Below are 26418 nucleotides of genomic sequence, written 5' to 3'. Positions count from 1 at the left end.
AAAATTAAAAACCAATCTTCTCATCAGAAGGTTCTGCTCTGTACTTACTTCTTTTGGGCAAGTCACTGAGTCTGGCAATTCTCGCAAATGTGTTACTAAAGCATAGTAAGAGTTGCTATACACGGAAACCTGTATAAGCAAAGGTGACTACATCAACATCTCATAGCCCTGGAGTCGAGTCTCAGGGGAAGCCTCCCTTTCCTGCTTCTGGGAGAGGATGAGGATATGCCTAGTGAGCAAAAAGTCAAACAAACCCTACAAGCAGTCTTTCAGCAGACAGCCTGGTCTGAGGACCTGGACACAAGTTTTTGACCACCCCTGAGTCCCAGCACTGGAATTCACCCTTGGATGCTGACAGTGCCATCAGCTGCAACTCAGCAGTCGCCCTGCCTTCCTCAGGGCAGACAGAGTAATGACCCAGTCTGGCAAACATGTGGCTCCCAACACCTCTGGTCAGATGAGTCAGATGTGTGATTTATTCAATGCCCAAGGCCAGTATCTCCTCTGAACATCTTTGTGTCTTTCCCTCCTCATTTTATGTCTCTCTCCAACTCTCCCCAATTCCAATCAAGTGTAAGTTAAATAAATATGGAATTACAAAACTGCATTCCCTCCTGTTTCTCCTCTGTTTTCATGTAACTGTTTAACCTGGACCATACAGTATAGAAAAGGTAAAGCTGCGAGCAGCTGTTGTTTCCTCTGTGTGACAGTCTTTCCTATTGTCACCAAAATCACCCCTTTCATTCCACCTATAGCACACTGCTTGGAAAATGACTGGGAATAATCAAGGAAACAAGATTTCTTCCCTCCCACACAGAACCAGTCTATAACCATCACTCTTGTCATTTTGCTTGTAAGCTATATTCCTTTCCCCCACCTGTCTTGCAGTTTCTTTGTAGGTTGTAAACTCTTTGATATGGGGACTAAAGCTATGTGGGAATTCACGAAGTCTTAATCAGCTCTAAGGTGTTCCACCCATGCAAATAAACAAATACTGAATCGGGGAATGAGAGAGGGGAAGGAATATCCATGTGATTTAACATTTTGTTTCAACAGTTGACAACTGTACATATTGCTACATCCCTATGAAAGATGCTACATGAAATATGTTTGGCAACTTGGGTTACAGAGAATTTCCCAGATCTATAGCACAGTAAGTTGTCTATAGTACAAGCAAGTAAAAGTAAATACTGATGTATGTATTTAAAAACAAGATCAATTATTCTGAAGAGGCATCCTCACAATGGCACTTGGATCCCTAACTATAAAACATACAACACCTTCACAGCTGTTCCGATACAACCGCTTGCATTGCATGACTCTGAAGTTACAAAATTAGAAGCTCCTATACAGCTTGGCTATATGTTTTTGTCCTCTGAGAAAAATCCATCCCATTTGTCAAAATAATAATACTACTACTAATAAAACCAAAAAAGCAATACTTCTAGATATCCATAACAACTCTTGGTAATACGTGAAGAGAGCTAGAAGATTTTTCTCAATTCTGACTTCCTGCCTTAAGCATCCTAGTAGTTGTAGTATGTTTGTGTCATACCATACTTGTAGATCACAGATAGTCCGCATTTTCTGCCCAAGTAAGTGTCTTTAGTCAGCTTGCAAGTCCTTCCAAGGAAACAAAACAGCCCCCTATCCTGTAACTCTTTCCAAACTCCTGGGTTACGATCAGCACTCACCTGTGCATGTTTCCATTGGTGGTGAAGGACTGTCCACATACTGAACATTTGTAAGGCCTTTCACCTGAGTGCACCAGCATGTGGCGATCAAGGGAGCTCGCTGAGCTCAGAGACTTTCCACAGATGCTGCAGGAATGGTCTGTCCCTCCAGTGTCAGTGTTATGCTAGAGAAAGCAATGATTTTTTTTCATTGAGTGCCCCTTCTGAAGTGCCAGTAAAGTATTATCGACAACTATAAATATCTTAAGAGCCACTCGGCACAATACCTTATATTAAGGTGTGCCCTGTATATACCTCCCCCTCGAAGCCCTCCCCCCTCAACTCCACCCCCACCCTTCATTTTTAACCCCTTAATGCACCAGCACAAGTAGCTGTTTCATACAGGCTGCAATGCCTGCCACATGCAGCATTTCTGCTGGGTATGCAGCAGAAGAGGAAGAGGATAGAAAAGGACTCAGGAACAACCCATCACACAATGGTACCTTGGGATACTTTAAGCTGTGCAGTGTTTTGGGGCTGGGGCTGGGTGAGTTTTGGGGGAAAACAGAAAAAGCTTATAATTACAAACCTCACGGGAGAAGAAAGACACTTAAAACCAAATACTCTGTAAAGATACTAATTTCAAACTGACTGTGTAGCAAGAAAAGAGAAATAAACTGCTTCTGAGTGCACATGCAGACTTCTATGGCCATAGGAATGCATTACAGGGCCAAAGTATGGCCATTAGCTACTGTGTTATATGTACCATTCTTTCTTACTTGCATTCAGAGACTTGAAGATTTCTTCACATACCAAAAAAACCCCATCAGGAGAGTAAGAAAAAAAAAATTAAGTAACAGTTGCAGTACAGGAGGGAAAACTGAAGTAATACGTATCTAGTGGACTCACAGTGGTGAACTACAACTTTAGCATCCAAAGCAGAGCCTTCTGACATAGAAAAGGCCAAACGTCCTTATAAAGTATGCATATATTTCAAGAAGAGCAAGAAGAGGCCTGTAGCTGACAAAAAAGTGCATCATCCATTAAAAAACTGTATTTTTAATTGCTACACCCTGCAAAGGACTGAGAGGCTCTTCTACACTGAGATGGTTTAAAAATTGTCTTCCTGCTTCTTAATTTGCATGACCAGTAAAGAGATCTGTAGTCAAACAGGATAACAAAACAAGACTTATGCCTCATGATGGAAGTGGTTTTTCAGATCCTCGGGATACCTTAAGCTATGCAGAACAGGACATACATCCTTGTTTGAGCCACTGTAGGGGGGAGTGTTGGGAAGGAAGGGAAGAAAATTACCCACCTTGGGGTTGGGTTTATGGGGTTTATTTTTAAAGAGAAAACAAGGGGTAGGCTAGAATAAAAGCAAAACAATTTCTGGTTTGCACATGGAATTGTTTTCCACCACTGTAAAATGCACACTGGTAAAGCAGACACTCTTAATAAAACTAAGAAATCAAGAGCTAGTACTCTGCGTACCTGACGAATGTGCATAGTTAGCTGGTGCTGTGTAGTGCAAATCTTTTCACACAGAGGACAGGTATAGGAAGACTTCTCTTCTTTTGTTTCCTGTGAACAAAACAAAACAAAAGAATCAGAAGGAGTATCTATATAAAAGAACTCAAAAGCTGTTACTGCTGGGGATGGAAAAAATATTATCCATCCTAAGTACAAAAGGCCACTGCTAACAGAACAACTCGCATGTATATATTTATCATCCTGATAGATCCCTCAGGGAAGTTTCAGAAACTTCTGAATTTATAAATGGGGGTCATTTCCACTGCCACAGAAGTACAGCAGCTGTTTTAACAGCACACAGATACTCAGCAGTAGCAGTTTAGGACAGGAAGTGAAGGCAATTATTACAATCAGCTCCAACTGCCAGGAGGAATTTAGGTGAGCAGAAAGTAATTCCTGGAACACTGCCAGAGTATGTGGGCAAACGCCACGAATCTTCCCAAAAGATCTTTAATAAGCACAAGTCATCAGGACTTCAGGTTTTCCGCCCCATCTCAATGGCAAGGCACTATCTTAGTGCCCTTTTCTAGGGGCTGTATGTTCTGCTCCGTGGCTGACTCAGAAGGAAGAGTGGCATTTACTGAATCACCAGCACCATTTCCCTTAGCATCCTGTGTTTCTCCTGCAAGCATCCCATCCGGGCACACCGGCCAGGCCCAACCCTTCTGAAGCTTGCAAGATCTGATGAGATCATAGCAAGAAAGAGGTGACAGTGCAGGAGTGTACGTGACTCAAGAAGAACACATTATGAACCCGGTTCTTCTCCTCCCAGGTGAGAATCAGGAGTAACCACGGTCAAACCACGAGTACAAACAATGAAGCCGACCGGAGAACTCAGCCTGATTTAAGTATGCCCTTGAGACACTGAGCAAAGTTGCCACTCATTCAGCCAAGGATGAAAATGGCACTCTCGCAGGAACCAAAGGCATTTGCCTGAATTGTCTACGAGGATGGCTACTACATGACATAAAGGGTATTTTCACCATCTCACCGAGAAGCCCAGGTGTGGCTTCTGCACCAACGCCTGTATATTAAAAGGAAGATGGTCTGGCACTGAAAATTAAACCACCGTTTTCTGTAGAACAATGCAAATCTTTCCCAGCTACGTAGATCCACTCTCTGCTACCTACAGGTAACCATCTCTGCATGACTGATGGCAAAGTACAATATTTATGCCAAAAGAACATGTTCTACTGAACCTCTTTGCTGGCTATTTTAGGTGTCATTAGTAAAACCATTGAAAACAAGCAAAAAAAGAAAACCCACCCTCGGTAGCTCTTTAGTTGGGAGTGAGTTGATGGGTGTGAGTGTATGTGTGCATTTCCTTTCTCCACACAAGTCTTTTCCCCCATCGCCATCCCAAAAGTCATCAACTCTGAAGCAATCATTTCCAGATTATCAGACACAAGCATTTGTGGAGAACACTGAGAATGACTAACCCAAGTCTCTGTGACAAATTCTCTAGCATGTTAGGAGGGAAGATGCTGACACAGTGTTAGAGAAAGAGTTTTTTAAATCTCAATAAAGCAATGTCCCCTCCTATATGATTTAGGGAACCATTCTGGAGAGTACCCTATTAAAATCTAACACTGTTTTTTCAAAAATAGGGCCATGATAATTTCCTATTAACTTCAGTGACATGTAGATGTGGATTAAAAGTTATTTTTCCATTTTGCCTGAAGTAAACAAAACTTGTGACTTCACTTCCAAAAGGATCAGGACTGCAACGATTAGGTTCTCTCACTCTTACTTACTGTTTCTCTTGTACATCTTTTTCTAACTGTATTTCAGGGCTCTCCATCCTAAAGGTAATCACTGTAGGCCACGCACACAGGCCAAAGCCTAACGTACTATTAGTGCAAAACATTAGAAAGCAAGCAAGAAAGGCTGCCATTATGAAGTCCGGACACCTCAAGAAAATTAAAATGCATTATCCCAGTGTCCTCTCCACTTTTATATATGAACATGTAATCGCACACGGTCATTCCATCCTACTTACACAACTTTAATTTTACTATATGCAACCTGTCTGTGGAGTAATGTTCAGCTCCAATTATACCGCAACCCTGTTAAAGTTGGCTCAGGACAGAGAACAAACACACTGTGCTGTGAGGAAAATCCCTACAGCTGTGCTGACAGTTTAGATGGTATTTAATCCCCAGGGTATTTCTGTGAAATTATCAACCTACTACTTTCCCCCTTCCACACCCCCCCCCCCCCGCCCCTTAAATGTGCTGCAGTTCTACATGATGCACTTCATTGTTTCAAAACCTGCTTTCCAGACTGCCTGCTCTTCAAATCAGCAAATTAACAGAAGATAGAGTAATTACTGGTTCACCTTGAAGCAAAGATCAGAAACACACTATAGCTCAGCCTGAGCTGATTAAATTGAATCTCAGGTTTATTATTAACTAAAACCCAAACTTTCTCCCGTGGTCACACAGGGTACGTGCTGCATACCGTAACACAGCTCAAGCACATCCAGGGTAGCTACAACAGGAATGCTGTTGAATGACCCAATCCAGACCAAAAAATATTAGCATCTCTACCGTAAAAGCACTCCCCACTCACAAATTTAAAACATAGCACTCAGCTACCCCACAAGACCCAGGTTGCTGAAAACACACTTCCTGAACTGAAAGATAAAATTAGCAGCAAATTTGCTAGCTACTCTCCCTTTAGTAAGTCAACCTGGCACAACTGTTCTGCATTCAGCTGATGTCAAATATTTTTGGAGTTGTGCATTAAGCCTATTTGTTTTTCTCCAGCTCACAGAAACACTTTTGTTACACTTTTTATTTTCTTCAAGAGCAAAGCAAATGAGAAGTTAAAATGGATGCTGCTTGATGTCAGAACATGTTTATTAGACTATGGGTAGACTAGAGCCAAGATAAAGTCAGCATTATAAAGGGAACCATAGCCTTTGGGACAAAGGTTCAGGGCAGAATGTTTCACTGCCAACTCATGGGAAACAGCAGTCAGACCCAGAAAACTAGCTAACTGTTATTATCCTTGAAATTTTAATAAGGGGTACATTCTGACCAGAATCTGAGATCTCTGCGCTGCTACACACTGAAACAATTCAGTGCTTTCATTCTGCTATGCTGAAAGTGGAAATTTGCTGTATTAGAGGTTGCTAACCAGACTGATACCCACTTAATATTTCACATCTCACTTCTATTTTCTCAGTAATGTAGCCATTTGCCCCTCTGGTGATAATGATCTTTCAGCCTAAAAACAAATAGGCTATTTACTATGTTTTAAATGTATTTGTTTATTTTTATGCTGTAAGAATCCCTCTTAATCCTGTCACATTTACTCTCGAGCTTCCTTTGATTCGATGCCCACTGAAATATCAGGTGGAATAAAGGTCACTAACGCTAATAAACTTCCCTGAAGCCAAACCACATGGTGTACCGGTGGACAGCTGTGTAATTGCACTGCCACTGAGACTAGTCTGAACTCCAGTGCCTCACTTCACATGATGAAATCAAGGAACCAGGGCAGCCCCTATGTGGGAACACTGCAAATAAACCTTAAAGCCAGGTGCTAGACAATACAATCCCATGAATACAGTTGCCCATATACTGCCCAGACTCTTCATTTAAGAATGTTCATTTACAGTTAATGGCTTTCAACTCCTTTCAAGCAAAAAAATTCAAGACAAGTCATAAATCTGTCAACTGGGCAGCTACTTGGCGAGCTATTAATAAACTACTATAGAAACATCACATGAGTCATGCCTCTCAACCCTTCTGGTCCCTGTTACATCTTGATTCATTTACAAATTCTCCGTGCTTCACCACAAGCTCTGAAGTCAAATGGACACAGATATTTGGGGTATTTCTTGATGTTCTGCAGCACCTTCATGAGTAGGGCTTGGTCCAGCAAGAGAAAAATGTGGATATAAACAATCATAGCTTTAACTGAGACAACTCTCTCCTTTCACTTGTTTAGATCAATATTGCTATCAACTGGTGCCATCAACTGGTAAATGGAAAAAAAGTGGTAAAAGCTACATATATTTGCTCTGCAGGATTTGTACAAAGCATTCTGCAATAGCTCTTCATAGTTTTATTAACAATGAAGTAAGGACACCTTATACTGCACGTGTGAACTGAGTGTCCTGATAGATGTTTCATTCTAGCACCACCTTTAACCTTGTCACTTGGATCTTCCCTGGTGACAGCCACACACTTCATGAGGGGCCCTTCATGATGGCTGAGCCAAGCCTCCCTGCCACATCACTCTGCTCCTCTCTGGGCTATATGTCTTCTCCTAGTTTCATGAAATGAACTGGTCCCCCAACAGATTAGGTGAATGCAAGAGCCTAGAGAAAAGGATGCAGCAGGGAAGAAGCAGCAATTCTTAGGTGGCTTTGCCACTGCTAGTGGGATCTGCTTACACAAGCTCACCCCTGGATGACATTGGAGCTCATGCTCAAATCTTTTATGTGTGAATTCAAGCAAGCAGTCCCCTTTGATTCCCAGTTTTCTAAAGTTATGTTCTGGAGAGCCACCAGAAAACATACGCAGAGAAGCAATGGTGGAGGCAAGAAATACCCACTGAGGGGGAAAAAAAGGCAAAACAATCAAAGAAACATAATTATGTCTTATCACTTCCCATGCAGCTGCTTGTCTCCCCTTTGCCCTCCCCGCATTTGGGTTTACATACCTGGTTCCTCCTGCCAATTCGATTTGGTGCAGGAGACTTCGAGGGGGATTTGACATTTTGAGAGCTCCCACCGTTTTCAGCAATCTTCCCCACATTCATCACTGCTGACATCATGGCATCAATGGAGGACAAGTCTGCTCCGTCCAAACTGTTTGGTGAACTTGGTGATACCTTGTAGCTGTTTAAGCTTTCCAGCTGCTTCTCTGGAATTAAAAACAAAAACACACATAGGAGTTGCTAGGCCATCTGAAAAAAAAACTACAACATCACAGTACTTTCAACCGCCTGTAATTCACATCACACTCTGCTGGATCATCATGGAGCACAAGCAACAGCCCATGATAACTGGAGTTCTTGTAAAAGGAGAAGTTTCTCATATTGGAATGCACAGGACAAGGTATGCATTTCTTCTCATAGGACAGTCACATTATCTTAATTTTCAACCTTAATTCAGTATGAGGCTTATAGAGTGATTTACCTTAAACTCTCTTGCTGTAAAACAGTATTATTTGTGGTACCTTGTGATCACCGTGAACTGGTAGAGCAGTACTGATGAATGCATGCTCTGGCAAGCACAATCATTCAAGCAAGCACGTGTTTTGAGAAGAACTGCACAATTAAGGCATTAGTAACAGAGTGTAGGGTACTGAGTTCTCTTTCCAGCATAGCTTAAGCCAACTCTGTATATGGAACAAGCTAAATTACCAAAAATCCAACCAAAACAAAACCCCAAATCCCCCAAATGTCTCTTTACTGCCACAGCTGGTTTTTTTTTTTTCTTTTTGGTCTACCAAACCCTATTAGTCCATAGAGCATATGTATTACATCCACAACTAATGTCGCAGCTAAAGTTGTTCCGATTCAGACTTCTCCATCACATTTTGCATGTAGCAAGGATGCCCCCGTCTCAGATACCAAATTCCAAACACACCTAAAATCTCATCTCTGGTTTCTCAATATACCATGTGTTGAGGTTATGTCAAACACACAGGTAAGGCCTTCCAATTTCCTCTTTATGAGTTTAAAAAGGAAAATGCTTTCAAACTAAACACTCCTTTACCCCAAAAGAAGTCTCCCAAAGAAACAGGAACAGCCTGAAAGTCTATTGCTCTGTCACCTCTGGCAGAGAGCACAGAATCAACATGTGCGTTGTGAGAAAGTCACTGTAACACAAGAGGATGTGAGTGTGAACAAGGAGGAACACGTTTGTCTGTGAACATTTGATCTCTGCATAATACTGTCTTTGGAAGATAAGTTTGAGCATTATAAACAGGTGGTTTTTTGAGGCTAAGTAATGTGGTGCCAAGTTACTAGGAGCCAAAAAAATCTTAGTTTGGAAGCCTACAGTGGCAGTCAAGTATTTATGTGCCCATGCTTCTGCTCAACCTATTTTATACTTTTCAGACAGATAAAGTTCAGGAATGGCGAAAGAAATGTATGCACCAGTGCTTCTGCCCAATGTATCATATACTTTTCACACAGATAGGGGGTATGGATGTGTAAGAAATGTCACTACAAGCCTTAATCAATGTCCTAATTTATAGAGTTACACAGAGGTAGTCAAACCAGTTACCTTCATTTTTATCCCCTGATTGACTGTGGCTCTCTTCTTGGTTGCTGGTCTCCTCACTTAGTGTAGTATCTATAGTAGCGTCTGGCTCTTCAGCCTCTTCTTCAGCAGCACCCTCTAGCACTATGTGAGGGAGAAGGTAAAAAAGAGAAAGTGAGTAAGTTTTTCTGGAAGCCATTTTAGCAAAATAAAACTACAGCCCTTTCGTTTGAGGGCTCCCCTGACTGGTACATAGGTACGGTGACAGAAGCACATAAACAGCACCAGCACAGCCAAACGTCCACTCCCACGAGTGGCTGGACACTGGGCTGGGAGATGCTGCTGCCTCGGCCAGTGGTGCAACCTGGGCAAACGAAGAGAGGAAACCCTTACTGGCTTGGTCCCCAGTATTCAGCCAGCAAAAAAAAAAAGAGAAGGGAGAGAAGAGAGCAAGCTAGCCTATCACTGATGGTCACAACATTTGGTTAAGAAGTTGGAAGACTATTCTGCAGCTAGAGAATTTAAGTAATTCAATTTCATACACACACTCCTCCTCTCTTCTCTTCTTGGAGGATTAACATTTACTCCAATACATGAATTCATGGTGACCTTTTTCTTCCTTCCAGCAGTGGTGAAATGACTACTGAGGTTTCTGGGACCATTTGGCACATTCGTCACACCCACTGCCCGAGGTTTCCAGATGAGCTGAAGACATAAGCAACCATCGTATGTGCCGACAGAATTTCTCCACACCCCTTTCTGAAACCACAACCTTATCATGCTATCGCTGGGGTTTCAGGAAGGATGCCTGTTCTGGCTGAAGAATGATGGGGCAGTTAAACATCATTTTTAGAGGTGACAGGGGATGATCGACACATGAGAAAGAGAGGAGCTCTCTGCCTGCAGCACCCATGGTGATAGCCTCTGGAAAAGGTTATCTGTAATATGGAAAACTACTGGTACATTTTTAATGGAGAAATACACCTTTATAACCTTACAAGCAAAATACTTATTTCATTATGGAAATGAATGCACTGTGGACATTTCATCATTCCAGATTTCCAAATCGCATCCAGCAAACTTAATACAGGTTTTCCTTTTTTCAGAAAGCCAAGACCATCAGCCTTAAACCGCAGTTAACACGGTTTCTTCCTTTTAAAAAAATATATTCTCAAGGGTGACATGCAAATCAATCACGTAACACATCTTCAAATGCTATTTGAACAGCATTTGCAAACAATAAATGACTACATTATCCCAACTACTGACATTTTAGAGCACACAAGAAAAGGCAGACAAAGAGAAAGGGCCCGGCTTGTGTCAAGCAGTTCCTCATTTCACCCAGTGCCAGACAAAGCAACAGATTCAAGCTTCCTACGTTTAACTGCTGACCCTCTCAGGAGCGGCACACAGATGATTTGACACAGCAAGCCAGCGCAGTCTAGAGACAAAATCTAGGACCTGACTAAGCCTGGTGTTTAAGGCTCTGGATAGAATCAACTTCTTAACAAATACTGTTTTCAATTTTCATCTTCAAAAACAGACAAAAAGAATATTTTTATGCTATCCTGAACAGCTCAAGATAACTCTTCCCTAGTCATTTTTCTACTTTTCTGCTAAGAAAACACTAGTGGTCCCTGCAACACAGAGATTTCTTGATCCAAGGTGAGGCCAAGCACCCATCCTTCTGTATTTTCTCCAGTAATTATAGGAGCTATATATTTGTTTGTCTTTTATTTGTCCTTAACTGTTGCAGCTTTGTTATTTTGTTGTTTTTAAAAAACATCCATCTCATTCAAAGCAACACAGTACGTTTGGTTTTTTTTTCCTCTCTCAATTTTTTTTTTAACCACTTATGTGGTAGCTGACTTAATTTTTAATAGAATAAGCATAAAAGAGTAATTGTCAAGACTGGCCTAAATCTTCTAAGTCGCTTGCTGTTACCTGTTTAGTACCATCAAAAATAAGGACCAGTTTAAATTACTAGGACAGATTTCTGTTAAAATAATGCACATAAGTGCTTTAGTCCTTAAAAAAACCCAACAAAACAAAACAACTCTCCTTTCCAAAGTAGACTATTCCTTCCTCTTTCAGTCAATACCTAAGACATTATTGTCACCATCGATTCATCCTGGAAAAAGTCAATCTATTGTGTAACTGTGAAGATTCCTGTGTTGGCCAATGTAACTGTAAGATTGCTGAGGAGCTTCCCAGAGATCAAGAGTCAAAATTCCTAGTGCTGCTTTTAGCAACAGTAAAAAAGTGAAATGTTCATCCCAAAGAGAAGAGGCAGGCATATATGCACGCATTAACAATCCTACCTCCTGGCTTTGAAACACCTGCCAGCTTGCTCTCTGTTCTTTCAGGAGCAAAACTATACATTATGCTATTACAGTCTTTCACAATTTCTATGAACCAACAGCTATTTTATTTCTGAATTTAAATACCTTCCTGGTAACGCAAACAAAGATGTATAGTCACAGATCTTGTTTTTAAAACCATCTTCTGTATATTAAAAATTTCCTATCTTGGAAGCAGTTGAAAGATTACAACTTAATTTCTGAAAAAATAGGTATTATTGTTGCATGCTTTTATTTACATATTTATCTTCCACTCTCTTGCATGAAGCAAAAATGCACCACTGAAACAAAGACAACTGCACAAGCTGCACAAACTCATTTCAGAAGCCTTACTTTCTATTTGCAATAGGATATAGAAACAATAAGAATACTGGGCCAAATCACTCCTTCCTGTGGGAAAACCCATGGCAAGAGCGCCTTTAGGCAGGAACATATTGAGAGATTTCTCTTGCAGCTTTTTTTTTTTTCTTTAAATAAATGCATCACAGAGGATGGGGAAGTGGGTTTTTTTTTCCACAGGACCTATGAAACTCAGGGAATCACAGGTATTGACCAGCATGGATGCCCAGTGCCAGGCTTCCTTCAGGGTTGCAAGCCTTCTCAGCTCACACCAAACGCCCCTGCTCAAAGGTCGTGATGATGGAGCCTTCTTCCTCCCTCTCCCCAGGACAAAACAAAGACCTCCAGGAAAGAGGACAAACAGGAAATAGGCTGGCAAACAGTGCAGCCTCAGGTTGCATTCAATATCAGACCAAAGCCTCTAGGAAACAGGGAAGTGGTCACAAGCATTCAAGTCATCTTCTACTTTGAAGGACAACCCCCCCCCCCCCCTCCCAGTGTCACAGTCCTCCTCTGTGAAAAGGAGGAAAAGCAGAGAGCAAGCAGCAGAGCGAGAACACATGCTGCGGGGCGGGGCGGGGGGGGGGGGATGACACCAAACAAAACAAGGCAGCAGCCCTCTGCATGGCCACACCAAGAGACCTGGCTCTTCTGCGGGAATGTGTCTCCTCCACTTGATGATGTTGCTGAAACTATGAAACTGGGGCAACTTCAATCCCACAGAGAAACCTAAGGGAGCCTTTAGCTCCTGCTTCTGACAGAGGCCCACCCCTGATGCCCCACATGACCACCTAATGGGAGAGTCACTGAGAAAGGAGAGCTAAAAAAAAAGAAAAAAGCCTTGTTTGCTTCCCAACCAGTCTGTACAGGAAGACACTTGCTAGACCTATTTCCTCCTTTGGGATAAAGTGTGACTCCGCTGTACGTTAAAGCTGAGCCCATCAACAGTTACTTCCCCCCTTTGCTTATGTGTATTTATTTGTATTTAATTTTCTTGTTTTAAGACCACTGTCAACAGTTACAGTTGCTTCTCCTTCTGGTGAAGAGCATCACGGATGAAGCAAAAAGGAGAACATGGGCCACAGGGGAAGGAAGAAGAAAGGAGAAGAAATGATGAGTCTTCAGAGTCACAGTCACTTGACTTGCCATCGAGAGGCAGCTACCCAAGCACGGAGCAGCACGTCCTGGCCCCTGGGAGCTGGTACAAGTCTCTGCTCCATATTGCTCCACTGTCTTTGCACATGAGCTCTCCCTTTGGAATAGATAGGAAGAAACACACAATACAGGCAAAGAGGGGGAAACCTGGTGTGCAGCACAAAGCTGCTCATTGTTCTGCCTTCCGAAAAAAATCCACATTAACGTTAAAGTAGAAGCCATGCACTAATTGGGCCAGGGAAAGATTAACACTCTCAGCCAAATACTTTTATTGGTTTCATTAAACATGCCGTAGTACGTAGTACAGAACACCGGGGGGGGGGGGGGGGGGGCGGGGGGGGGGGAGGAGAAACAAGGGAAACAAATGACAGTTTTAGGAATGTGCACCCACACACACATGCATTTCAAACCACTTTTTCCCGTGAGGCCCAAACAGGAATCCTGAACCTTCTTCATCATTTCCATCTTAGCAACGCTATTAGCTTATTCAAGGCTTTCCCACTGTTTTTTTTTTTTCCCCTAAGTGGTAGAAAAAACCCCAAGGATCATTTAAATGAAGGCCAGACCTTCTAATATACAAATTCAGACGAGAATAGAACTTCAAAGAGGGATATCACGTTTGAATAAACAACAGTTTACCGTTTACCCTTGAGATTACAATACCCAAGAATTGCTACACCGCGCTCCAAAAGGTTTCTGATGCACTGGTCTGCTACTAAGTTTCTACCCAGAGGAGCAGATTTTACTCCCGAAGCACATGGCGACACTCCTAAGCACAGATGGTCACTCCCATCCCAAGAGATGCGCACAATCACCCGCACTACATTTCGAATGTGATTTTGCATCAACACTGGCAGGAAGGAAAGAGGGTGAAAAGCCATCGTGTGGGAAGAAAAAAGGGTTAACGCTATTCAAAGCACTGCCTCAAGGCAAAGGAAAACCAAATGAAAAAAGTTTTCCCAACTGACCTTTAGTACCAACTCTGCCCTTGCTACTGAAGTGTTGGTGCTGACTCGGCACCCCAGTGGTAGAGAATTATACTGGCCGCGTCACCTCACTGTCACCACTGCTGGCGCACCAGTACAGAGCAGCCTATGGGGAAAGGAAGACAAGCATACAAAGAAAGACAGTGGCATGGGAGTATCTGGTGGGTGTTCTTTTCACTTAGCATTCAGTAAAAACTAAGAATGTTACCCCAAAGGTTTTGAACTTGTGCCTGTAACTGATGTTTTCATCTAAGGAAAAATCAAACCAAACCAACCCTAAAAGACAAAAACCAAAAGGAGCAACATCTCTTAAAAGGTACTGTCTGAGCACCAAAGGCAGACTGCTCCTCTTGCTATGTACTCTCTGAGCTATTAGTGATACAATTCTTTTACCTGTGTTAGCTTCCTAAAATAACCCTACAAATCCACAATATCCATATGTCTCTTCTTACCTAACATGCACCCAGACACAGAATAAACAAGTGAAACATACGCTCATGGCCATGCCTTAAAACTGAGCTAGGGACCACCTTCTGTTTTCGGGGCAGGGCCAGGGGAAGAAGAACCAAACAAGAACAAGATGACCCTGGTATTTCCAGACTATTTTGTATACTGTTGCTACAACATCTAACAGTTAGGCTAAATTTCAAATATTCAAACATATTTACTCCTCCTGTTTTATTTCCTTGAGTGCATGATGGGATACACATGTGCACTTAGTTTTTATGTAGGTTTTGAAAATCACCTTCTCATGGACCACTCATGGTCCTCCGGACTTTGGCTCAGATGACCAAAAGCATCTCTCCATAAAGCATACCAGAATTTTAACTTAGTTAATGCCTTAAGCGAACAACAACTCTGAATCATCATGATACTCTTGTATTACATTGATGTAATACACTGAGAACAAGGAAGCTATACTAATGTAACAGTGAGATGTCGTACTGGCAAAGCAGGGGTTTCCTGGATGAAATTCACGTTATGGTCCAACTGGTTTACAGCAACGCACAAAGACACCAGGCAGCCTTAATATAAAATGCATTCGTACCTATCTTCTTGGCCCTGCGCTCAATTTGCTGACTTGAACAGGGTACCCAAGTTTGCTCCTTTCGCAAGCGCTGTGTGCTGTGGGAACAGCCCTCACACAGAAAAGCCTGTGGCCTTGCTAGGCTAGAAAGGAGAACCGAGGCACACACTGCTTCAGCACTGAGGGTGAAAGCAAAACCCGACGGCCCCCAGGCTCCCTCCAGGAAAGCTCAGGTCTCTGCGTAGGCACATCAGAGGGTTCGATCTGAGCCTGCACTGAGCTCATGACCAGCACCGCCATTCTCAGGGACAACAGTGCCACACAAAATGCACAGCTCCACAAAAGCTGCAATAACCTGCAGCCACATTTAGGCTCAACAGCTGCTGATGAATTTTGAGATTTTTCTAACGCCTTAGCCCTCACCCCCCCCGACCAAAGAAGTATTTACGAGCTGTTCCTCATCTTCGCTGTTCGCATCAGCTTGTGGGTGAGCACCTGGCCCTCCAGGAAGCCTTTGTCACTGAATTGCAGTCAGCTTTGAGAGCTTGTTCAAGCAAAAAGGATACTGAGATTTGAAGACAGCTTAACAAACCTGGGGCCACAAGCACCACTTTTAGACACACGAAAAAATAAAGTCAAGGCAACAGCAGAGTAAAATAAATGGCTGCAAGCAGACATCCCTCCATTCCTTCCTGTGTAGACAACTGTAAACACCCCTCCATCCTCATCCTTGCCTGCCCACACAGCCGTCAGGAGGCCAGTGGGGAGGGGGCCCAGTTTACCCCAGTCACCGGGAACCATGGCGACATGGGGAAACAGGGGACAAGGCGGGCCTTGGGCCTTACCCGGCAGATCCCCTCCCCTGCGCCCTCCCCGCTGGCTGAGGAGGGACACAAAAGCAATACTGTCTGTCCTTATAAGCTCTGCTTTGCATGTGTTCGGGGAGCGGGGACAGCTGTGCCGACGGCTCGCAGAGTTCCAGGAAGTCGATGTGTTTCTTGGCTTTGACTCCAGTTTATTTGCCTTAGATGAAGTGGCGACCCGAGAAAGTCCCTTCGTGTCCCCCCCGGGCTGGCACCAGCCGCAGCAGGGCAGTGCTCCCTGGGACATGGCCCAGGGTCTCTCCCCACACCGATCAGCCTTCCCCAGTCCTGCCGCCATGTCTCTCCCTCGGGCCAGGGCTGGCTCACCTCCCACCGGGCAAGGGGATGGCCTTGGGATGCAGAGAGGGAGAGGGTGGGAGCCCAAAGCAGAGGCAGGGACTGGAGGGAGCAGGCCCTGAAGGCTCTTCCCTCAGCAGGCAGGATGGAGGTGTCTTGCAAAGGCGGGAATGGGTCAGGCGAGCAGCATCACGCTGCCTGCCAAAACCACCGCTGCCCACACGGCCCCAGAGGAGCAGAGGACAAAGTGAGAGAGCGAGGGGAAGGAGGAAGCCAAAGGAAGGACCAGCGGGCACCCCTATCGTGTGTGTCTCGGCCAAACAGGACGAGGAAGGGGAGGGGCGCCTGCCTGAGGGGAGCCCCCAGTGACCCCGCAACACAAAACTTTGCCTGCTGCCGCTGCAGTCGCTCAGACAAGCAAGAGGGGACAAGGGATGCAAATTGAGGAAACAATCTAAAATATAGCTGTGGGTTTGTTGTTTTTTTTAAAAAAAAAATTTTTGCTTTACCCTGCCAAACTCAGTTAACTTAAAACCCTGAGCGGGGAGTGAAGCTATAGGTTGATGTCCCATCACCTACATGGCTAAGCAAGCACTGTGCTGAGGGAACAAGATATTTGTCCAAGAGCCCGAGGGGTGAGCTAGACAGATTGCGCTTGGGAGAGCCAGATGGAAAACATTTCTGAGTAACGGAGAAGAAAAGCAACCTCCCCTCCAAACAGTCCAAATTACAGCACCCCTCGGCTCCGAGTGAGGAGAGGCTGCAGGGACACAGGGCAGGCAAAGCGGGACGCTGGGCTCGGCCGGCTAGCTATGACGGAGATGCTGACATCCCCAACAATATATGGCCAGTTTAAACCACGGGATATCTTGTCCTTTTAAGGTGGGGCCAAGAGCAAGCATCTGTGCAGCAGCAGCAGCAGAGCCCCAGCCTGCCATCAATAGCCCCTGGTGTCACTAGAAAAACAGGGGGCTCCTGTGCCATACCAACTGTCCCTGCAGATGCCCAGGCAGCCACCCTGAGAGGAGACAATCCGTCCGGTTGTTCCTCTGCACAGCATCACAGAAACAAGAGGGAACAGAAGTGATGAGAGGAAGAAAAGCCACAAAACCACGCGGTCGGGCTGCTCGCTGGCAATTGGCGCCTGCAGCTGTCGGGGAGGGAGGGAGGGCCTGTCCCTGTCCCCATCTCCATCCCTGTCCCTTGCCCTGATGGCCAGCAGCTCAGCCAAGGGCAGCTTTGGACCCAGGACTCGAGGCAATGGTTTAAAGCAAATCTCTGGAGGGAGAACCGAGCAAACATTTCACCCCCTCACACTTGCTCTTCACATGTAGCCAGAGGTGTGTGTGCGCAGCAGGATGGATTCGGCAGGGATTAGAGAGGCAGGATGAATCACGCTGAGGAAGACACAGAAAATCTTCTGTGCTAGTGCCCTGCTTCTTGTGCGGCACCCTGGTTGCAATCCTCTTCCTCCAGGATGGATTTAAAGAGAGCTTCACAGAAGGCCTGAACGCACAGGCAATTTTACAAAAACTGTTCTGGACCTAGGGTAAGCTAAAGCAGGAAAACACTCTTTCCTTTCAGAGTAGCTATGTCCCACATGGCCTTTCACCACTCTAACTGCATCCACATGCTAGGAAATTTCCTTGCACAGGCAAGCCCAAGGGGTAGAGCATCAATTCGCCTACCACAGAGCCCCCAACGCATCTTTTGCAGCCTGACCACACTGCCTTTGCAAGAGATGCCAGCACACTCTCTGCTTGGAGCACCGTACTAGGTAGCACGCCAAAGCACTTTACGCCTCGCAAGATAACACAGTAAAATGATGCACAACATGAGAAAATAAAGAGTAGAAATTATAGGGATTAAAACTAATTTCCTGGTGGTAGCATTGTCAGCCATCATGATTTTATCATGAAGCCTGTAAAAATCTGATGGTGTTACATTACTGAACAAAAATCCCAAACTTTTTTTTTTTAAAGTCAAAGTTCTAGTTTTCTGTGTTGTGAAGAAAGGACAGAAACATTACATGCTCAGCAAAATACAAAAAGCAAATTAAAGTGAACAGATTAATTTTAAAGCCTCAAGCTTTTAAGGATAATCATGATCTCAGATGCACAACCTGTAATTTCTTAACACACAGGGATAGCAACATAGAGCGTCCCTTCTTTACACAGAACGTTTTGTACCCTGGAACATATACCTTCCAAAACTAAAATGGCTTTTTTCTTTTTTAAAGAAGGAAAAGAATCGCAGCATCTCAGCACGTTTCTAACGTTTTATTTAAAAGCCAACACAGCTGCATTTTAATGCTACTTAAAAATGAGAACCTCCACCAAATCACCAAACTCGTTTTAAGCAGAAAGAGATTCAACATGCAAATATTTTGCAGAGAGAATGATTCAAGAGTTTGCAGCTCTTCTCGCTGCTCTTTTCCAGGGAGCATGACTTGCTGACAGGATTAACTACTGCCAGGCTCACGAAGCTGGGAGACAGCTGCCACATGGCAGCCATTTATTACAAAGCTCCACTCCTCTAAAGTTAGGAAAGAGGCAGACTATTTCATCTGTGTTATCAGCAGGGTTCCTCTGCTCCACAGGCTTTAGTGACTAGGCTTTTTCTAAACAAACACCTCCTTTTCTCCCCCACCTTGTTAACATCATTATCTTCCTGTCTTCTGTTTCTGGTCAGCACAGGAACTATTCCCCTATCACACTCCCCAAAACAACAACAAAAAAATCTATAATCAAGACAGTTTAAAATGTTCAGGAACACACATACCCCCCAAAACAGATTTTTTAATTAGAGAGTTTTAGCTTGAAATTTTAAGAGGGGAAACGACATGCCACAGGGAGGAATGAGAGATCTGCTGGAGCAAAGGGATTCAGAAGCATGCTGTACAACCCTCACTCTCCCATCCACCCTAGGAGGCATTTGTAGTATCAGCCTCCAACTGCAATACCTAAAGTGGCTACGCAGCTTTTTCATGAGCAAGGTAACCTGTAGTGCTCCTTCCCAGGCTTGTATCTCCACACCAGACAGACCCTCTGCAGACCCACAAGCTAAAGCCAACCTCTGCCCTGCACCCTATGAGGCACAAACAAGTCTCAAGTCAACCACCTCCTACAGTCTGCTAAGGACCAGGAACAGATAGACACCATCTACATCATCTCCATGTGATACTAAGCATAGATGACCATCAGTTGCCATTCTCCTGTTACTTTGTACCAGAGTTAAAAGATACAAGCTAGCTGTTTAATTTTACCTGGGGTTATTCTAGATACATATTTGCCATAGATGCCAGAGTACCACAAATCACAATCTGAGTTTTATTGCTTCCTCCACGTGAAGGGAAAACCCAGCCTTGAGAAAAACATCTCTCTCCCATCACTGATGAACAAGTTGCCACAGCCTTGTGAGCTCACCCAGCTGGGCAGGTAGCCTTCAGGGTTGTTTGCAGAGCTCTAAATTCTGAAATACAAAGTTTCTTTCTTGTTTTAGTTAGGTAAATTAATTACAGCAGTAGATGGTGCTGGCAAGCCTCTCCCAAATTGAGATTCTCAGAGGAAAGCCAGTAGGAAAATTTTTAAACAGCAGTGCTACTTGCCAGTGGTATTCTTCAGTATGAGTTTTCTTTCTATTTTGAAGTACACACAGTGAAACTAACCTGTGGGAGGTGCTTCCTGCACACTGACAAAATGAAACAGCATCTGTTAATTTTCATAGACTGTAACGTGTGCAAAAAAAGGGCACAGGGATCCAATTCATCAATTTCTTATGGAATTCAAAAGTCCCTCAGCTTTATCAGGTGAGTACAAGAAGCGTTCTCAGAAACAACACATCTGACTTGAAAAAAGATGTATTTTCAAAACACAAACTGCATACACACACACACACACACAGAGATCTCCCTTCGTGCACAACCACATCCAGCTGCTGACCTTCCAAGTTCCTTGTAGTATAGCCTTTGCTTTGGGACTTTTAAAGGCTAGCAAGCATTTCTAAAGGATTTTACAAAGTACACAGGCCCGGCCTTGCAAAAGCTCATGAGGAATCCACGGAGGTCATCGTGGAGCTTAGACAGTCTGCAAACAGCATAATCCATGTGCTGGTGAGGTAAGGAATGACCAAAGTTGGGCGGATAGGCCTGAAGACTTCTGCAGCGACTGGCTCCTCCAACAATGCTGTAAACCCTGGAGGAAATGCCTGCTGATCTTCAAAGCCCTTCAGTGGGAACAGCCTTAAGTTTCCTGAACATGAGCATTCTGGTTGTGAGGCCAGAGTCCTCTTATGCACGCAGGGAAAAACATAAAAACAAAGCAAACAAAAGAAATAGAATCCATTAAGGTTAATAACTGCAAATAACCAGTGAGACTGACCCTCTACTCTGCAACGAGCTGTCGGATCCATCCAGCAAAGTTTTGATGCTCCTCGGCACGACAGCCACACGGATCAAGCAGCAGCTTACAATCTCTGCAGCTTTCCTTTTTCTATTCCAGGCAGTCTTCCACACGTGTAGACTCCTGGAACGCAATACTCAGTTGTTCGGACTAGGAGGGGATGCTACGGCTTGTAGCTGTACGAGGTGTCCACTGTAACTATATCAAGACCATTACAGTGCGCTGCACTGCCAGCAGAATTTTAGGTACAGCCTTCAGTCGCCTGACAGGCTGCACAGGCGACCATGAGTAAAGGGGAGTCTGGACACCTGCACACTGCAAAGAATTGCAGGAAGTTTATTTCAGGAACGCTGGGGAAAAAAAAAAAAAAAAAAAAAAAACAGACAAAATTGTGAACAGGTTTCTTCAGTAAGTGAAGAAGTTTCAAGTTGCTATTCCTCCAGCCAAAAACGTCTGCTGCTAGTCCAAAACCACCCTCCTCTTCCAGAAAACCAATTCCACCACCAGTGCTTCACACATTGCCATCAAACAGATGATACAGACAATTCTTCCCGCAATTCACATATGAAAAAGGGAACTCATTTCTTTCTGCTGACTCCCATTGACATATCATATACCAAAACATTGGCCTGAAACAAACTAGTATGAATTATGCATAGGTTCAACCCAATTCTGGGTAAAGTAGTAGTTGCAAGTGTTCACCATAGAGAAAACCAAACAACAGCAACAAAAAAAATCAACCAAGTGGCCTGTGCACCCACTCACACCCACCCCAATTTCTGCAACAGGACAGCAAGGGTTTGCCAGTGGAACCTTGACTAATCACTTTCATATATGCACACATAGTGAAGCAACAATGAAGTATCATAATCAGACCTATGATACTGAAAAATTCATACTTCTTTTGAGGAGTGATGTTTCCACATGAAGATTTTCTCAGTAATATATACATACACACTCACACAGCCACTTTCTTTTCATTCTAAAAATGAAATCACCTTGCTTTACAGTTTTAAGCCAGTACATTCTATGGCAATATATATATATTTACATTAATCTTGCTGAGGTCACTTAGAATCTTCCACGACCAGAGGTGAACAAGACGGAAAGTGTTTTTAAAGAGCCGCAAAAGAAAAAAAAAAATCTGATATTGTTCTTTGATTAGGTTACAACTCTTTAAAGGAACAAACTGTATTTCTACCTGACTGACAGATCCCATCCTCCAAGCTTCATATAAAAATGATGTTCATTCAGAGCATAAGTGAAGGACAAAGAAAACCTCAACACCAGAACGCATACTTTCACTCAGATACTAAATCAGAGGAGCTATTTTCCACTTCCAGTTCAGACATTATTGTTTTGTAGTAAGTTTTATATGCCTTATGGAGCTCAACTGTTCAATACAAAGAGATAGAATAATCCAAGAAATCAGTAGCCATCTCACCTGTAGAGCAGACAAGCGTGTATTTGAATGAATTAAAACAAGAAACTAAAGGAAGAAAGCAAGCAAACCCACTAGTTAAATAATTTTTCACTGTAAGGTGAAAAAATTTTCTTAATCTATCCACCCATTTCACACATGGTAATGTGTAACTATCATTCTACCAAAAATTAGAAGACAGTCGCCAACAGATTTTCCTTCCTCTAAACTTCAAATGGGGTTTCTGAAGCTAGAAGATTTCGCCATCCCTAGTTACTAATAACTGAACACAGAAACCGGCCTTTTCCTCATCTGTTAGGGTCTGGCATGCCACAGAGGCTATGGAAGTAGGCAATTTTATAAGCAGAAGTGGCAGCAGCAACATCTTCAGTGTATTTCACACTGAACTTGAAGCATTATTCAATACAGACTTGACATAATATGAAAGCTCACAAGTTCAAAGGTTCCTCAGCAAATATACTACTTTAAAACTTCCTAAAATCTCTAAACATGGATAATTTCTGAAGTAATGAGGTCTTTAAAATAGCAGTAAGCAAGCTTCCCAAAGGGTGGGGTAATTGGGAGGGTTATCACACCTTTGGGGGAAGTCTCTATCTTGGCAGTGTTTCATCCCTTCATATACCCAGGGGACTGATTAGTTCATGATAAGCAATTAGGCACCCTAGGGAGGACGGTTAAATGTCTTACCAAAAGAAAAAGGCTGCACAAATGTAAGTCTTACTAGATTAAAGAAACACTGTCTGAAGAACAGCAAATTTGTGTTTGTTCCCTTCTACTGGAACTAGCAAATATTACATTTTGCCTACATATGGCACACACAGATCTCAGAAATCCCAAATTTGAGCACGTACTTGCTGCTAAATTGGTAACAAATGCTCTGAAGCATTTTCTTTCCCAAGACACCAGTGCTGTGATGCAGGAAAAAAGGAGGAGGGACAGAGGGGAGGAATACAGTAAATAATGATTAGATGACTTGAACTAGCAAACTCATTCATTTAAATTCTCTTCCTCATTGTTAAAAAAGTCCCTAACCAAGGATCAGCTGCAGAAAGCAGGACATGGAAAGGCTATATATGGCTGAATGCTGGTTGCGTTTCAGAATGAAACCCCCAGTCAGCAGCAGCCCCACCATTATACACCCTGCTCCTAAAAAAAGTTCTGGGAAGCTCCTACCCTCTGTGAGGCTCGCAGTGAGGCACCTATGAGTATCACAGTCCTACCCATGTTAAACATTTATCTCTGGTGAAGCAGAGAAACGAATTCACCTTTCACCTGCCAACTGATGTAAAAGATCTGACACACACCAAAGCTGTCGATGGCGCTATTTCTGACTTACATCAGGCCTAATGTATTTCAAAGTACTTTGACGGCTTAAAATATGAAGGAATGCTTTTCAATAAGACGACCCCCTGTTCTTTTCTGTTCTTTTATCTTTTCTTAACAGTTTGCCATCCAATGATAGGAGGGAACCCCAGCTGCATAGCCTGAGCTTTTATCTTCTGCTGACCATGCAACAACACAAAGCTCAGTGCTGGATTTCCTGCTGCTTGCCTAAAGGGGCTGTTCAGCTTGTTTAAATATTACTTGCCTTGGGAGCCTTGGAGTTGTGCCCAAGCACTGTACTGTATCTTCCCAGCATCCATTTCAGCATGTACTTTAAAGGTCTTTAGGTTCGATGTACTATGCTCTCCCTCGCTACGGGAGGAGCCTGATGTGTCTAGAAAAAAAAAAAACCTGACTCCTCCCTCTCTCCCCATTCCCCCCATTAATCCCTGTGCCTCATTCCCTGTGCCTCATTCCGTTACACAGCTAACAGAGGTCTCTCTTCATCCCAAAAGCATGCAATTATATTTTGTCCAGTACACTGAACCAATTGCAACCAAGGAAAAAGACATTCTGGTATGAAGGGCTACAGCTAGGAAGAAATCAGATGCCATCAGATGTATCACATACAGCAAGCTATCAATGCTCAGTGAGCAAACAACCAAGAAAGTACAGTAGCAAAAGCGGGCTTTTAAGCCACATTGTGGTACAGCAGCCTCCTGCCATGCTAAATTTGGGAAGCCTCCACCATGGATTTTAGAAGAAAAGAATCCTCAAGCATGACCTTGTCCGAATTTGCAAACTTAACATCAAGGCAATTTCTCTCCTCATTCAGAGCAGTGATAAAAATAAACCACGGCTTTTACAAAACCAGAAAAACAAAAAACTATTCCAGCCTCTACAAATTCTTTCAGAAGCCTTCCTTTTCACAATTACCATGCCACCAAGAGGCTGAGTTCTGGCTACAAGGTCAGGAGGGAGATAACCTTGGCCAATAGAAATGATCTGCATCACCCCGAAGGCAGCGCCAGGCGGCCACCCATTAAGCAGCCCAGCAGGCCTCACTGCTAACCTGTTTGCAGCCGATAACAGCTGATACGGATGGAGAAGAAGGAGATAAAAATCCAGATTCACAATCTATTTGTGAAAGTTGAGAACACAGCAGTTCGAATAAGGAAAACTTTAGTGAATACTGACTGTGAGAACTGTCCTGTAAAAAGATATCTCTCATACTCCACAGCAGCTGGGATGCTGAAATACATGTACCCCCACAAGCTGACGTGGAATTGCAGTTGTGAGGAAACTCAAGGCTAGAAGTGAAAACCTGTTTTTAATCCATTCTGCTTTGCCTCAGCCTGCATTGTAGACTGATTTAACCTGATGTAAGCCACGGCTGTCATTCAGAAGGACAGACTGCCAGTCCTCGCTTCACCCTGCAGCTCCGGCCGCACATTCTCCCTCCGGTCTCATGCCAGTCCTAGCGTTTGAACAACCACACACTGATCCAGGATCACAGAACTGATCTGGTTTGGGATTTGCATTTGTTTGGGGATTTTTTTGTTTTTCACTTAAAAACATACATACATATAGTTTCATCAACAGCCTTCACACAGGAGAGCTGAGACATCGTCAAATTACACCCTCTATTTGAGTAAGAGATGAGAGACCTGAGCAAGAATGTTGTCGGTAACTCTACTCCTGTGGTGCTGCAGTACCAGGGAAAGATGAAAAGATGTAGTGGAACAAACCCACAGCCGGCTCCATCTTCAGACTCCCTCCTCCTGCTTCCCCTCACTAGCTTCTCTCCAGCTCAGAGCTCATTTACAAACCCTCTGCCCTAAAGAACACTCCTATCATTTAAAAGTCTACCTGACGTTCAGTTCTCCAATTAAACCCAGTGAAAATAAGTTCACAATAAAAAAAACTACCACAACTAAAATGTCTGCACTGCACCTCTCCCACAGCATCCCTGGAAGAGGGGAACAAGACAGTGAGTAGTCCCAGGCAATGAGTTAGTAATTTTATCCTTACCTATCCAATTTTTTCCTAGATCAAGGACTGAGTGTACATTTTGCACAGTGCTAAGCACAAAACAAACACAAGTCCAAAATATCCCCCTCCCTCCCTGCCTCCCTCAGTCTTTACAGGACAGAATTAAGCATCATTTTCAACTTTTTTGTTTGTTTGCAATCATTTGTAAATGACCCTTTCCCCATGCACAGACAAAATTTACCCCTCCCCCCAATAAAATTCATGCTTCATTAAGTCACATCAGTAACAATGCTGAAACAGTCTGTCACCATGTGCCACCACATGTACTGACCGCAGTCCCAGAGTCCCCGATAAGTAGGACAAGCAGCTCACCTATAGTCCTCAGGTACTTTATAAACAATATTTACAAACCTTGGGCCCTTGGACTTAACATACAGCAAAGTGGGAATGGTACACATGCTCCCGCACGGGCAGCTGACTCCCTCCAGAGAGTGGTATTTATTGTAAAATGCATCACCTTAAGGGCACAGGATGGGACAGAAGTGGAGAAAAGAAACCAAAGCTGCAAAGGGAAAGGACACGTTGCCTGGCTGAATGTCCTCAGGCGCTGCTAGCTCACGTTGCTTGCACCATCTGATCGCTCAAAGCTAAACATGGAATGTAGGTAGCAAGTCATAATGCTGTGCAGGGCTGGAGACGTGACCCATCAGCTGTTTCTGCATTATAATTATTGCACTGGGGCACAGCAGGATCAAAAGTTTGCCTGGGCAGATTTCTGTGACGTTTTGGCTTGTTAAAAACGACAA

General features: G+C 43.6%; 1 protein-coding gene across 7 annotated transcripts in view; it reads right to left on the bottom strand.

Moving 5' to 3' along the window:
* RREB1 (ras responsive element binding protein 1) overlaps window positions 1–26418 on the bottom strand; it is a 126644-nt gene that overhangs the window by 59793 nt on the left and 40433 nt on the right. For 4 of the 7 annotated variants that reach the window (XM_074828010.1, XM_074827971.1, XM_074828030.1 and 1 more), the window contains exons 2-5: window positions 9454–9573; window positions 7881–8083; window positions 3168–3257; window positions 1695–1858 (exon numbers count right to left, since the gene is read on the bottom strand). In XM_074828010.1, the coding sequence (XP_074684111.1) occupies window positions 1695–1858; window positions 3168–3257; window positions 7881–7994 (368 nt within the window). In that variant the 5' untranslated portion in view covers window positions 7995–8083; window positions 9454–9573. Of the gene's footprint in view, window positions 1–1694; window positions 1859–3167; window positions 3258–7880; window positions 8084–9453; window positions 9574–20835; window positions 21625–26418 lie in introns of those variants that run through there. The other 3 variants (XM_074827980.1, XM_074828000.1, XM_074827990.1) reach the window with 2 other exon arrangements.

The sequence above is a fragment of the Strix aluco genome, chromosome 1 (assembly GCF_031877795.1).
Source record: "Strix aluco isolate bStrAlu1 chromosome 1, bStrAlu1.hap1, whole genome shotgun sequence".
Classification (NCBI taxonomy): domain Eukaryota; kingdom Metazoa; phylum Chordata; class Aves; order Strigiformes; family Strigidae; genus Strix; species Strix aluco.
Note: the sequence above shows the minus strand (reverse complement) of the source record. Positions and strands in the feature narration are given on the sequence as shown.